Source organism: Chamaea fasciata, unplaced genomic scaffold (assembly GCF_029207755.1).
Source record: "Chamaea fasciata isolate MVZ Bird 193981 ecotype frontalis unplaced genomic scaffold, bChaFas1.0.hap1 SCAF_20, whole genome shotgun sequence".
Lineage (NCBI taxonomy): Eukaryota > Metazoa > Chordata > Aves > Passeriformes > Sylviidae > Chamaea > Chamaea fasciata.
In genome coordinates, this window is record NW_027094105.1 from 6,905,853 (window position 1) to 6,920,991 (window position 15,139).

Genomic DNA, 15,139 nt, shown 5'->3' on the forward strand with positions numbered 1-15,139 from the left:
GGTTTAAAATTTCAGGCTCAATTAACAGACTTGGACAATGCTGTTTTCTGCAACTAATTATCTCCAAATGCCAAGACACGATTCCACACTCGGTACTTTTGTGAACCTCAGGATTTGCTTTCTACACCATTATCTAAGCATAAACAGAAGGGAGCAGCCAGCAATGCCTAAAGCAGGTTGGATATCATATTATGACCTTTTTAGTAACAAAAAAAAAAAAAAAAAAATGCTTATGCTATCAGAAAGCCAGGACTTCTAATTAGCACAGGAACAGGCTGGAGAGCGGGGCCGATTATTTCCAAGGCTCAGGCTCATCCAAGATGCAAACATTGTTCTGTCTTGGCTGATCTTTGGACTGAGAAGGCTGCTTGGGTCAAAAAACAGCACAAAAAGTTTTCATTAGGAAATTCAACTGCAGCTGGGTTTGAAATGGCCATTATCCCACTGCTATGGTAATTCTGTTTGGTGACTGAGAATATTATTATTAATATGGAAAAAAAAATCAGATCTCATTACTAACAACCTCAAACACACGCTCATCCTTCACACACAATGTTGTGGCTCCACAGTCATAAACACGCATTTTCTTTCAATCCCTCTCTTTCATACGAGCCAGTCCTGCAACAAAGCCTGTCCAAAGGCAGAAGGAATCTCAAAATTAACTCTGCAGCACTGTCTATTTGACAACTAATGGAGTGACAAGGGTCCTCCAGAGCTCCCCTTCCCAGCTCCCAAGTCAGCTGATTACTGAAGCCTTCACGGTTTGTAGAAGCAAAAGATGGGAATGAAAGTGGAATTAACCAAATTGGCTGTCAGGGGGTGACACAGGAGATGGGGAGTCAGGAAAATACCAGAGGAGACATCACCCACTACACCCCAGGCTGGGACAGGACCAGGGACCTTTCCCTGTGTCTGGGGGAAGGACAAACAGCCGAGGCTCACAGGATGGAACTCTCCCATCCCTTCCAAGCTCAGGGGTTGCTGGGAGGATCCTGCTCTTCTCCAGCGTGTTCCATGTACATTTTGAATCATTTAGGAAACATGCTGGATACCTGCACTGCAGAAACTCCGCTTTAGGGCTGAATTATTTCAGTTGTAGAACACGACTGTCACTGCTCGTCACACCTTTCCTAACCACTTAATACATGCAGATTTTGTTAACATTTCTCATTACAATTTTAGTAAAGGGAAACATCTGTTCCCCCCGCCCGCCTTAGAAAGTTACACTGCGTCTTCCAAGCTGCCACATGCCTTTGAATTTCCCTGTTTAATCAATGCCCTAATCTCCTCTTCCACAAAAAAACCCCTCAGCACTCAGATAAGCAGCCTTGCAACAACTTCCCCCCCAACATTTCAGCATGTTTAAATGTTTCCAGTTTTCCTAAAGAAAAGAGCAGCACTGAAAAATCCACACCAAAGGTTTTGCCGACCAAATAACGAAACAAAGTGCACAAATCTCGAGAATACAAAATTTATTTCAAGCTTACAAAAGTCCTCAGCATTGCAAATTCTGTCACAAAATGCCAACTGTACAATGGATATTTTCATTAAAGTTTGGAGTAATGATAATTACTGCCAGCTCTTCCCAGGCAGATCATTTCAGATCACACACAGCTTCTTCTCCAAGATGGATCAGTCTCACATGTGCCTGGCAGATGGCTGCTCCAGAGTCAAATGTTTCAGTGCAACCTCGCAGCTTAGGACAGGCAGGTTCAGAAGTGGAGCCATCAGTGCTGTCCCTGACTCCTCTGGTGGTGGCAGCTCTGGGCTCCTACTGCCTGCAGGTGTCGTGGAAAGCCTCGAGGGTTCGGAAGTCCCTCCACGTGGGTGGGAGGCCATCCTGCAGGAACTTCCCACAGCGCTGGCACGGAGCCTGGAACAGCTTTATGTAACTCCTTAACCAGGTCTAAAAGGAAAAGGGGGAGAAATTAAAGAAAACTGGATATGGATGTTCCCCTTTGTCATTCTTGTCAAACGGGAGCAGCAAGGACAGAGGATGTGCTTTGGCCAGGCCCCAGTGAGGTGCAGGGTGATTTTATAAACACGAGCACACTGAAGATTACAAGGTCACTGGAGAGCTGAATTCCCACTGTATTAATCATCTCTTGCTTTTTTAGTCACTCAAGCAAATTTGTTAATAGAAATTCCTGCCCTGTGAGCGGGAGGCATTTGCAGCTCCAGAATGGTGAGGGGAGGCGAGTGCTGCAACGCCTCATATTTTTACTGGGATATAATTGTTCCTGATGGTGCCTTCTCCAGCTGAGTATTGGTTTGTCTCTTGCCATGACCATCTATCACCCCCTGCTGCATTCCCACTGCAGGCTGGGCTCTCCAGAGCTGAAGACAGAAGGACTCTCACATCCAGCTAATGAACTTCCTCTCTAATGCGATTTTAGGATCAATACTCACTGGTCATAAAAATACTGAGCCATTTTAAACCTGATTACACTGATGACTACACAGATATATATAAATAAAAGGCCAGTAGTGCTCAACAACACAGGTAAATTTCAGATGTTCCTTCACAAAGTTCCTGCCTCTGAAATGGGTTGTTCCCATCGTCACACACAGCAATGAGCATTGCATAACCCAATTCCCCACTCAAGGAGATACACATCTAAAAAAGCCCTAGACCAGCAGATTTATACTGTGAAGGATGCACATGAATCTTGTCATTTAAAGTCCTATTGAGTTCCATCGATAAGAGAAAATTGTTCTCTGAAGAAGAGGTCAGCTGAGTTTATTGAAACAAATCCTTCCATCTTCATCAGAGTCTTCTCTATAGCAACCAAACCTTGGGCCGTCAATAACTCTCCTCCAGAAGAACTAGATCTTGTCTGGGTTGAGTAGTAAATATGGGGACAAGGGCAACACAACTCTACAAGTAAATTGCTGTTATTTACTTCAGCTTGGATGGGCTTTGCTTACACTATCGAGAAATCGAATTTTCTCAGCCATAATACAAAAATAGGTAAATGAAGTTAAATTGTGCACTTGAGATGTGTGTTGACAGAAGAGAAAGGAATGGGTTCTTCATTCCCATCAGAAAATTAGGGCTTCAGAGGATCCTGTCATGTGGATTGCACAAGTGACAGGGGAAAGGCCCGACATATTGACACTTGTGTTGGTTTTGCTTTGTTGGAAGTTTTGGTGTTTTCTCTGATCGATACAGCAGGGCCTTGGCTCACACAAACCTATTAAACACTCATTTTCAGGACCATGTTGAACATGGATCTGACCAGTAATGGTTGCTTTCACCTTTCAAAACCTATTATTTTAAGATGCACTTTGCAAATCTCTCATCTTAGTGGCCTTTTTATTAAATAACCAATCCAGCACAGCAGGGAGGAGAGCCTGACTATTCTGAAATTGCACACTGGAAATTAAGGATGTAAAAGAATTGGTGCTAAACACTCCTAAAGATAGTCAGTGGCAAAATGAGATCTTTGTTTCCCAAAGTCTCACCAACATTGCTCCAGGTGAAGGGAAGGAAATGGAGGAAAAAGCCTGAATTGTGAAGAAAATCTCTCCCCAAATCCTCCATTAGGAGACTGTAGCAGAGAGAACAGCAAGAGCCTCCACTGTCAAAATTCATCTTGGTAGAAGGAATTCTGAATCTTAATTCCTTGTTCTCACCCTCTGATTAACAGGGCTGCTTCTTATGCAAGTTTATTTCACAAATACGATTCTAAATACAAACAGAATTAAAGGGGATAAACCTAAATCTGTATATCAAGGCAGAATAGTATTGGATTAATTTTATTCAGTGAGGAGAGATCTGAATACTCCAGTATTTCCTTGCTTCTCCAAACACCTGCTGCTGGCCTGGGTGAGCACAAACAATTCCACAGGAATAAAGTTTGGATACAGCAAAATGGAACTTTCTGTAAATGATGCCCATCACTTCCCATGGTGGGCAAACTGCCTCAGCTGGAATATATGGACTGGGAATTTCCATTTCCTCTGCCCAGGGAACTTCAGTGGAGCAGATTTTATACATCCAGAACTTGCACAGTAGGAACAGACAAAGGGCTGGGCCATAGGACAGAGCTTGGCAGAGGGAGTTTTTCCTGCTGTTGTGACAGATGACCCAGAGCTTTGCAGGAATCATCAGGCCAATACTGACACCTGGGACAGAAGAGCCATTCCCAGCTCAGTTTTCCAACACCAACGACCCCAGGGAAATGGGAATGAGCTCTTCATCCCTGTCCAGGGAGGAGACACACAAAATCACAGCCTCCAGCTTGTTTGAACTGGGGAAATTCCAACTGTACCAGAACTGCCTGATGTCAATCACTGCAAGCACACTCAAATCTGGCTGGAAAAATGTGTTTTCCAACACACTTACCATGAACGACCTGACCACCACATCTGGCATCTGGGGCAGCTGGTAGTGCAGCAGGGCAGTGGTTGCATGATCCGTCACCTGCATCAGACCAAAGCAGAAAGAAAATACCTTTATTCACTCCCCATTTCAGATAAAGCAGTATTAACCTGCAGGAAAACTATGAATTCCATGGGGAGGTAGCAAACCAGGGAGTACAAGGATTACTCAGTTTCATTTCCTCTGACATCGGGAATCAATTAATACGATTATGGTTTATAAATACTTGCCTTACTAAAAGATTTCTGATAAAAAGCTTTTTAATTTCCCAGACAGAGCCATAACAAGCTCATGCATCTGGGAATTGCACGTGGACACAATACATATAAAATGTGTATTTACAGTAACAAGAATAATTAAAGAAAAATCAGGAAAACTAACCAATCCTGACATTTTAAAAAAAATAACTACCATTTTTCAAATTATTCTGGAAGGGGTTGTTTCTGACAGTTATGATACAATTTTCTAGCAGTATTCAGCCTGTCAACTGTTACCAGCACAGTCAACAGCTTACTGCTTCTTAGAAATTCCAGGCGGAACGCAAGAAATTATTGGAAAAACTCTTTAGCCTGGACAATAAAGGACTCAAAACAACAACACAACCACAAGAGCTCTTCCACAGATTTCAACTCATGAATCTCAATGGTCCTCATCAGTAATGCCAAAGCTTCCAACAAAATGCATGACTTTATAGAGAGTGACTAAATTGTATTTTCTAGTTCTGACATGGAGGAGCAGAGCTCTTCTCAAGGCCAGTCTACCGACTTTAGAAAACTTTGAGTAAGAGGAAGTGAGAACTGCAATTCCCATTGCTATTCCCAGCTCACTCCAGTTGTTCCCCATTTGCAGTTAAGTCCAATTCAGCAATGAGAGTTGGAGCACTCCAAGTTTCACTGGAGAGAAGAGAGGCTCGTGCTTGGAGCTATTCGGGGAGGTGGTTTTGCCAAAGATACATTCCTGAATAAATCCATGTATAGCCAGGCTCTCATTCACACCACACAAACTTCCTCCACAGAGCACTCCATCACATCAGTCTGTCTGAATCCAGTTCTGAGTTTTCCTGCTATTTTAGACACAGGATCTGCTCCCCATCACTCTCACACACCCAGCTCCGGGAGCGGCTCCGTTCAGCGTGAGCAGGGACTCACATGTGATTCTGACATTTGGAAGGGAAAACTTTCAGGACTTTGCACATTCTGGTGAGTTTGCAAAAATATTCGCAAAACGGACCTCGGCCCGTTTTAGCCATTTCTGTGTTACCATGTAAAAATAAATATGAGAAATAATGTGATGAACTGTGCATTAATAGCACAGCAGAACTCAAAGCAGCCATTGCTTTTAAACACATCTCATGTAGTGCTCAGAAGCCAACCCGAGCCCCAGCAGCTATCTGAGTTTCTTTTTGAGATGGTGCTTTTATAGGATGGTAGCAGACATGTCAAAGAATAGGAAGTTCTGAAGATATTTATGAGCAGCCGTTCTCCTTCTGCTGTGTTTCTACATCTAACAAACTGTGGTTTGTTTTTATTTTTGGTTTTTTTTTTTTTCTTCTCCTGAACAACAAAGTTGTTTTCTCTTGGCACCGAAGGAAGTTGCTTAAAAAATACTGCTATTAACAAATTTAAATTGACTGGCCACTTTGGCAAAGTTGCCCATATGCTGCTGCTATTGTAATGTAAAGATAATGAGATTCCTTGGGGAGATAAAAGCCATCCCAGCATTGCTGGAACACTAATAATGCCTTCTGCACGAAAAGAAGGCGATTTCTACCCTAAGCAAGAGCTGATAGCTAAAAAAGATCAAAGTGGGTGTCAAATTTGAGGCAGAGGAGTACAGGAATGAACCCCCTCCCCTTCCCAACACAGCAAAGAAGGTGAAGTCAAACAGAAAAGAGCTGGGCCATGGATAAACTGCCCAGAGCATGGGAGTGAGGGAGAACTGAACCCCCCAAGATAACAGAGACATGAGAGAAAACACAAACTGACCAAGGTTAAAAAAGAAGAGGAAAAAGGAAAAAAAAAAGAGGAGGGGGAAAAGAACAAATCCCAAATGATCAATACCCAACTTTCCTAATGGCAATACAATTTCACACCAAAGCACAGCAAAACAAACTGCCTATGTGCCAGCTCACTTAAGGGACACACTTTTTCTTCCAGCCAAGCTGGAATCAGAAACTAATTTATTCTGGGTGTAGGATGATATTTTGTACATCTCAGGGTTTTATTTTATTAACTCCACTTTTATCGTTGTGCCTTACCTACTGCTATGTAAGTTATCAGTCACTTTCTAATTTCTCTACTTCTTTTTGCAGGGAAACATTCAGGGGAGCACACATCGATTGGGATGGCTCTGCTCTGGACCTTGAAATGGATTTTCAAGAGATCTTGCAGAAGAGCTCAATATTTCACAATTCATCTATTGAAAAGCACTTGTGTTTCTTGTCAAAAAAAAAAAAAAAAAAGGAAAAATAAGGCAATCTCCTGCAGCAAAATTCTGCTAAATAAAATAGCCATTGTTTAACTAAGCACTTGGAGACCGAGGAAAAGAGACTTCAGCGACAGGGAAAGAACAAATTTGGCAAAGAGACTCAATTTTTCACAGAAGGAGTTGTTATGCATTAGAACAGTACTGAGTTTTCCAAAGGTGACACATCCAAAAATGGCTTTATTGGGCTTTGATGACACTGGTTAGTCATACAGCATTCCCAAAGATGGAAAATATTTTAATTTTTTTTTTAAATTAAATTATTCAATTTACAGGTGGAGAAAGCTGAGCAAGTGCTTCCTGTCACTGGGATAAGCAGCACAAAAGCAAAGACCTAAGGGACAGCTTTGCTCCACCACAGACCAGGTGAATGAAGCTACACCTGGCTTAATAAAAACCATCACGTGACTGAATTATAAAAGCTCTCCCTCTCTTCATGTCTTTTATCTCATTGCCAGGAAATATCCTTCTCAAAAGTAGGTGCAGAACTTCCTTTAAGAGCCACAACTTGCCTTGCCACTTACTGGTTTATTCCCTCAAGCACAGCACTGACAACTCCATCTAATATAAAGGGATTCTTAAAATCCCCTGGAAGGTTTTAAATTCTTTTTTTTCCCCCAAACCCTTGTAAGTTCATGGCCTTAACAGTAGCCTGTAGCAATGAGCTCTGGAGGCTGATCACAGCACTAAGGGGAAGAAAAAAAAGGAAGTTATTTTATTAGTGTTTAGATCTTTTATAGCGTGGAAAACTGCATGAATGCCTTTGTTCATTTCCAAGGATTCCCATTACTCAATCCTCTCTCCAGGAACACATCTGAGTCTCTCTGGAGGGAATGTGGAGCACAGAACGTGGTGCTGGGAAGGATGATGGATGGAACAGGCACTGATGAACTCACACAGATCTTTACACACCCTTCCCCACTCCCAGTTCAGGAAAACACCACCACACTCCTCTGAAACACAGGATTTATCAGTTGTTTTCAGAGCTCACAAGGTGTTTAGTTGTTATTTTGCTTGTTCTGCTTATTTGGACTGGGTTACAGAGGTTTTATTTCGCTCAAGGAGGTCTTTGAAGAGAGCCAGGGACTGATCCTGCCCAGGAGCAGTGACCCTGGAACAGCCCAGCTCCTCTCCCTGAGCAGCAGCAGCAGCAGCACAGCCCACGATTTATCTCATGCATGCATTCATCCTGCATGTGATCTCACTCAGATTATTGACAAGAATACATCTTCATACATTACAATACTTATGTGCCCTTGTGGTGCTGAAAATGCCATCACTTTGGGACAGCATGGCTCACAAACAGCTTCCCAAGGTTCTGGTCAAAATGTGCTTCGGAGAGAAGCAGATCAAATGAAAACACAACCAGTTTGTGGCATTGCTAAAGCTGCTAAGACTGTTTAGGTGAAAATAATGATGGGACTCTTGAGATCAGAATGAAATATGAGGGTTTAAAGCCTTTGCATATGATTTAAACAGCCAACTTCATCATAGTCCCCAGCAACACCAGCTATGCTGCTCTTAACTGAGCAGCTCTTTGAAACCATCGCCCAGTTTGATCCACTCACGGCAGCTCCAAAATTCTATGTTCTTCCCTCTGTTTTGAATGTAAAGTTATGAACACTGCACCATTCTTTACAATTAGAATTTTGAACCCTCTGCACAATGACTGGAATTATGCAGCCTTCATGTATACCAGGATTTAAGCCCCAAAATCTTTCCTTATTTCCTGTTTTATTCCTCTTCTTGCATTAGTGGATCAAGAGGCACGAGGTGTTAAAATAAGGAGGTTTGTAAGATGAAAACATTTGCTGCTCCTGTGGAGTTTAAATGTCACACCAACATGGCAGCCTGAAAAACCTTTTCTTTGCTCCTTGTGCTTCTGCCCTTTCAGCACTCCCCTCTCTTATTTCCCGGCTCCATTCTCTGGATCTAACCCTGCTGCTGCATTCAGTGCCTGCAAGGCTTGTTCACCCCAGGACCACATTCAGGAAGTCTCCAGGGAAGTGGGAAAACGACTGTACACTTGAACAGTAATGGGCCCTCCAGGAGCTGGCCCCCATCAAATCACACACGCTCCTGCCTAATAAGAAGGAGAGAGAAAAGCCGTGCTGACACAGCCGATGTTTGCAAACAAAAAGTCAGGACAAATTTAGCTTTGTCTGACAGGGTTGGATTGAAGATCAGAGGTCTCTGGTCCTTAACCTAGAAAGTTGTGCGGCAACCCTGTGAGAATTTGACAGGCCTGCAGCTCCCCCAGGCAGGGATCCGGGGAGCTCCAGATGTTGTTGTATTATCACAGGAGACAGAGTTTGGGAACTTGGTCGGGGTTTTAAAGAGGAACAGCCCTGCCCTTCAGAGGGGTGATGGATTTTACATTTAAGGGCAGCAGTCAAAGGCCTGCCCAGCCTCCTCCATGGGGGCAGCAGTTACTCATCCCTATTTTTCCTTCTTCCACATTGCCATACTGGTGACTGCCATGAGAAACACATTTCAAGAACATTCAGATGTGCTCTGACACATTTACTCATGATTTTTTAGTGGCATGAAAACATTTGCTCAGAAAATCCTGCAGTACAGATCCTACCCTGCTAACAGAGTATAATAGTTTCTGTAATGCTATTTTATCTAGTTCCTTCATTTTGCTACTGCTAAATCACTACTCCTGGGTATTATGAATAGACACAAGTGCAGCTTTAGAGAATAAAGAGAAAAATCAAACCAAGCACTGCACCACAGAGAATTTACTATGCTGAACCACAGCACTTTCTATCACCTGTTTGAAAATTTGATGTGGGTCCCAGCCTTAACTTCTTCAACTATCAGCTCAATCTACACCATCTATTGATTAGAAGGTGCCATCACCTTGCATTTTTATCACATTTCTCAGGCAGGAATCTGAGAGCTCTATGCAACCAATTCAGTGAGAGCTCCTGTGAAGTCAGCAAATACCACCCCAGCCTAAGGGATGAGAAACTCAGCCAAAGAGAGGTGAAGTTGTCCAAGGTAACACAATGACAGAGCCGGCAATAAAATCTATAAAACTACTATAACTCCCTCCCTCAAGACAGTTTTTCAGCTGGTTACTGGACACCCTTTTCCTGAAGTCCTTCTGGGTTGGTTTTTATTTTTTGGTAAATATTAATTATTTGGTATTCATCAAGAGAAAACTGGACAAGAGGAACTTAGGAAGAGAACAAAGATTCTCATTTATCCATACTGCAGCCACAGAAGCAGCAGGAAGAGGGGTATTTTATGTTTTCTCACTGATCTCTTCCAGCTTCTGCTCTGAAAGCATCACCTGGACATGAAGGGAAATTTATTCCACTTATTTATGCACCGTGAGTACTTAACATAGACATCTAAGCAAGCTGGACACTTACTGTACTCTGTTATCTCACTACAGACAATTATATAATCAAAACCAGATTATTTATTAACATTTAACACAAATTTCAGCAATATGAATTTACCCTTTCAAGTTATTCTAAACCAAAACATCCAGGAGGACAATCTTACGCCCAAATGAGAGTACAACCAAACACACACATTGAGATGTGGGAATTGGGAAATTGAGATGATGCAATTGGGAAATTGAGATGATGCAGGTCATTCCAGAACCTTACATTTATTCCACTGCAAAAATTATTCACTTTAAAGCAGGCTGATAAACAAATGCTGTTTTACTTCCTGCTCTATTACCCTACTTGATGCTAAAATAGAAAGAATATTTAAACCACTAATCTCCGGGGTAAAGAATCAACTGCAGCAAAAATTCGCTTTAATGCCAGGCAGAGAAGGGAGAGCAACCAAGCTCCCCAAAAGTTGTCCTTTGATCTCCAGCAGGGTAATATCCCGGGTCAAACATCTCTCATTCTGACTGTCTCTGAAATCTTGGAAGGGAGCTGCACAAACACAGCCAAGACGCCACAGTTTTGACCCCTGTTTTTGAGCCCTTTCGAGTCCCTGACCCCCATTTGTTTCACAAACTACAAACGGCGATGAAAGGAGCCAGTGCAGCAGCTGGAGACTCCAGCTCCTTGAACAGGGGCTTGAGGGTAGGGAAACTGGAATTTAAACTCAGATCAATCTGAACTTACAGCATTCTGACAAGAGGCCTTCAAAGAGAAATCTTTCCTTCCTTGAAAAGAGCAAGATATAGATCTTTCTAAAACACACTTTAACCCTCTTAGCAGTTTTATTTTTATTGCTGCCATTCTCTCATCGGTCTTCTCTTACTTTACGGCAAAACATTCATTCCAGTAAGTCCCTCCTCTTGCTTACACCACCATGGGAAGAAGGGAAGGCAAAAATAACATCACGGAAAATATTTCCAAACTTATTTTGGAACGGGTTCCACTGATTTATTAAACTCAAGAATGTGAGGCAACCAGCCCCAAGGAAAACAACAGAGTAAAATCGAAATGAAGCTGAAACCGTCCTTTCTCCCCCCAAGAGATTTAAACTGAAGAAGGAATGCTCAGAGATTCCCCACGAAATTTTAAGACTAGTGTAGTATAATCTTCAATTTCCTATTCCAAACCATGGACTGGAACTGTGATAGGAAATAAATCCAAATTAAACAACACCAGAAGTGATCTTCTTTTCTACTCACAGTTTTCCATCATTACAAATTATTGTTTGCTATTTGCAAGTTGCAATTTCAAAGAATAAATTTTGAATTATTTAACATAAGGGCCAAGATATTTAAAATCAATTCCACACATGTGCTTTAGGTAGAGAGAAATATTGTGAGACTTACCTTCTGAAAAACTTGATAGTTGGATTTAGACCATATGTCAAGCTAGAGTAGGAAAAAAAAAAGTTATATATTACTACAGATAAAGAAGGAGCTTTGGAGAGAAAATGGATCAACAAAGATGTATCTCTGAGTTCACTCTTTTGACCCCTTGCCCTCACCTGCTGCAATCCAAGAAAGAGAATTAATAACATACGATTTCCTTTGTATTGCAATGAAGAATGAACATAGTTCAGCGCAGCTTCAATAAAAAAATTATACATACAAGACCTGTTGAATTAATGAGTTCTCTTTAAAAAAGCAAAATCTTCATTTGTATGGGGTTGTGGCTGATCTATGCAAATATTCATCAGCTTGAGTGTGTTTCTAAAATGAGGGCATTTTTATTAAGTTTATGCTTGTCTTGTGTTGAATAAGTGATTCAGTTACAAACGACACAAAGAGCATTTAGCTGAATTAAGCCAAAGCTTTGGGTCTACTGGGGCTAAATAAAACATCCCTCAGGAAACTGCATTTACATTTGCAGACAAAAATCACACTAAGAGAGATTTAAGGTCGTAGATAACTGCACACATCCATGACTTAAACATGTGCTCAGCTACACACAAACTAGGAGAACAAAATTGAAATTTAAGATTTATTAGTCCCCAGACTGGAAGGTAAGGCTGCCCTTGATGAATAGTCCAGTGGCTCTGGTGTTTAACAATTCCTACTGACATGTAAATGCTCTCTTAGCCCAGCCCTGTGGAACATCTTGGACTCTGTCAAGGAAAAGCAGCAGGGAAAAACAAGACAAGACTCCATCAATCCTGGACTTGCAAATCACTTTTTTTTTTTTCAACAGATCCCATTGTACTCAACAATTCTGTATGCACAGAACTCGTCATGGGAAAGGTGTTTGATGAAGCATTAATCTCAGGAATCTTAGTCTAGACAGAAGAACTTCTGAGTGAATTTATGAAGCAGGGGTAGCTCCTCTAGTGCCTGATACCATGGTTGGACACACGTGTTCTCACAAGGGGGGTTCTCTCTTTTTCTGGTTATTAAACTGATAATTTTAGTTCTGCCTTAGGTGCCCATACATTCTTACTGATGGTACAAGACTCTTGAAAGGCACAAAAAGAGTCTGAAATGAAGGAAGTCATAAGAAGTGAGTAAAACACATTAGAGGGAAGTGAGGGAAACGAAGGGGAAGGATACTGAGTCCAAGTGATTAATTCACCACGCTAAAAGCTCTCATTCTTTTAGGAGCAGCAGTGTGAAGTGGCCCATGTCCAAATCCTGCACAGCAGTGACTCCTGAGTCCCCAGCGCTCAGCGTGGACAGGACGTGATGCTAAAACTTCAAAAGCCACTCCAGGATCGATGTTTCACGGCTCAGCACCGCTGACCTTGCCGTGAGACAAAAGATAGCTGATGGCTCAACGCCTTTTCCAGGCTGGATGGAGACACGAGCACCCTGAGGCACCTCCCCACAAACCATGTAACATTTCCTGGCTCTTGGGGTGAGATCAAGAACCTGTGTGAACACCAACACTCAGGGTGCAGCCCAGACTTGGACCCAGGCTTGATTAACCAGGAATTATCCCCCCTGTGCCTGCTGGGAAGGCACCACTGCACTTCCAGATTGGAAAATCCTACATTTGAAAATATATTTTAAAAATTATATTTATTCCCCGCCCCCCCCCAATGTAATGTACAGCTTTTTTTTTTGACTGCGGAGCTGCTGTAATTGGAATGTATAGATGGTTTGCTAATCTCCAGTGATCAAACCAAATGTGTGATCCTCTCTAGTTAGGCTCAAAAAAAAAAGTCCACTTCAGATGCTGCTTTAAGATGAGTCCAACAGGTTCTGAATGTTCATTAGTTGGCATGGAGATGGGAAAGCTGAAAAAGTAATGAATGCCTGTCTTACAGACATGATGTTATCCATGTTAAAAAAGGAAGAAAGAAAAAAGAAAGGAAGAAAAAGCCACTAGCCCCTGCTCCATGCATACATCCTAAATGAGTGCCCACCTTTCCCTCCTGAAACCGAGGATTAAGGCAGAGGCAGATTAAAGAATGAATCGTTATAGGTCTATTATTCTTCAACTTTTCACTTTCAATCAAGACACACATTTGTAACTAAAAAACTGCTGAAAGCACAATTTCAGGGCATCCTCTGCATGTGAATTAACCCGGGGCTCGCTTTCCCCAGCGCCCCTCTCCCCACCCACCCCCAGCAGCTGTAACAAGAGGCCGTTTTCTGAAGGTCGTCGGAGCGATTTCAAAGGCGATAACAACCCCGAATGTTCCCTGCATCCCATATCAAACAGGTCCGGTGCCAACACTTATTAGAGAAATCGGATTCAACCCCCCCTTCACCCAAACACACACACAGCCAGCTTTGAAGTGGTGAGAATGCAGGGATCAGAAATTACCCGAGAGACAGCTCTGCCTGTCTTTGAAGCTTTCCTTTGATACTACTATTTCTTCTCCTCTCTTACGCTAGGAGGCTAAAAGCTGCCTTTTCTTATTGATATGGGGTAATTAATGAAGCCAGAGCATTAACATACCCCAAGTTCCTGAACAGGAGAATTCAACAGAGACACCTACGTTTCTTTAGTTAAGTCTAAGGGATGCAAAAGAGGAATTTGGCTGGGCAGCGATGTGAAGTGCCCACATGCCCTGTTCACGGTGGTTCTTGGTCTCTGCATCCAAAGAAAAGCATGGTATCATCACGCCAAAAAATCCCAGTATGACTTTGATGGCTCAGCTGCCCTGTGCAGAGGAGCTGCGTAGCTTCATTTAGTTAGGAATCAGGAAAACACTAGTAATTAATTACAATCCATGGTTAAATTTCAATGCACAACAAGCATGACACAGTCTGAAATTAAGGGTGGCACTGTGCCACCACCATAATCATGAGGGTAATTAAAATGCATCAGTCTGGGGTGGACATGAAGGGTTAGGATGGTGAGCAAGAGCAACTGTGAGCAGGTCCAGCACCCATGACGTGTCAGAGCCTGCCAGATCTCACTCACTGTTTTTGCAAAGTGGCACCAAAAATGTCCAAGTTATGCAGCTGGCAGTTTGGCAAAGACATATTCGGCAGGGTCTGTGAATAATTCACGAGAGAGGTACACGAGGCACTTAAGAAATGCAGTAATTCTGTCTGTATAAGCAAAGATGAAAATAAAACCGCAGAATGGCTGGTCTTGTTTTACTCACTGCAAGCTTAAAACTTCTGCTTTTTCACCTTAATTTTGAAAGTGTTTAAATGTGTAAGAGGGAGGACCCCGTTGAGGGAGACTTCAGCAGAGACCACGTGAGGCTCTCACGTAAGCACCTGTCAACCTGCACAGCACAACGTGTGAGCACACAGCAAGATAAAGCAACCTGGAAAATGCAATGTCAGCTTTCCTGGTGTGTCACTGTGCAGCTCCACAACCAGGAGAAACACCCAGATTTGGGGGTTTTTGCCAGATTTGCCTGAGTGAAGGACCAGAAGAGTCTCAATAACTCTGCTGTTTG

General features: G+C 42.4%; 1 protein-coding gene across 1 annotated transcript in view; it reads right to left on the bottom strand.

The window, feature by feature from the left end:
* Positions 1 to 1,457: 1,457 nt before the first annotated feature.
* MED27 (mediator complex subunit 27) overlaps positions 1,458 to 15,139 on the bottom strand; it is an 83,611-nt gene continuing 69,929 nt past the window's right edge. The window contains exons 6-8 of the mRNA XM_066201063.1: positions 11,631 to 11,672; positions 4,349 to 4,426; positions 1,458 to 1,906 (exon numbers count right to left, since the gene is read on the bottom strand). Coding sequence (XP_066057160.1) covers positions 1,772 to 1,906; positions 4,349 to 4,426; positions 11,631 to 11,672 — 255 coding nt within the window. The 3' untranslated portion in view covers positions 1,458 to 1,771. The remainder of the gene's footprint in view (positions 1,907 to 4,348; positions 4,427 to 11,630; positions 11,673 to 15,139) is intronic.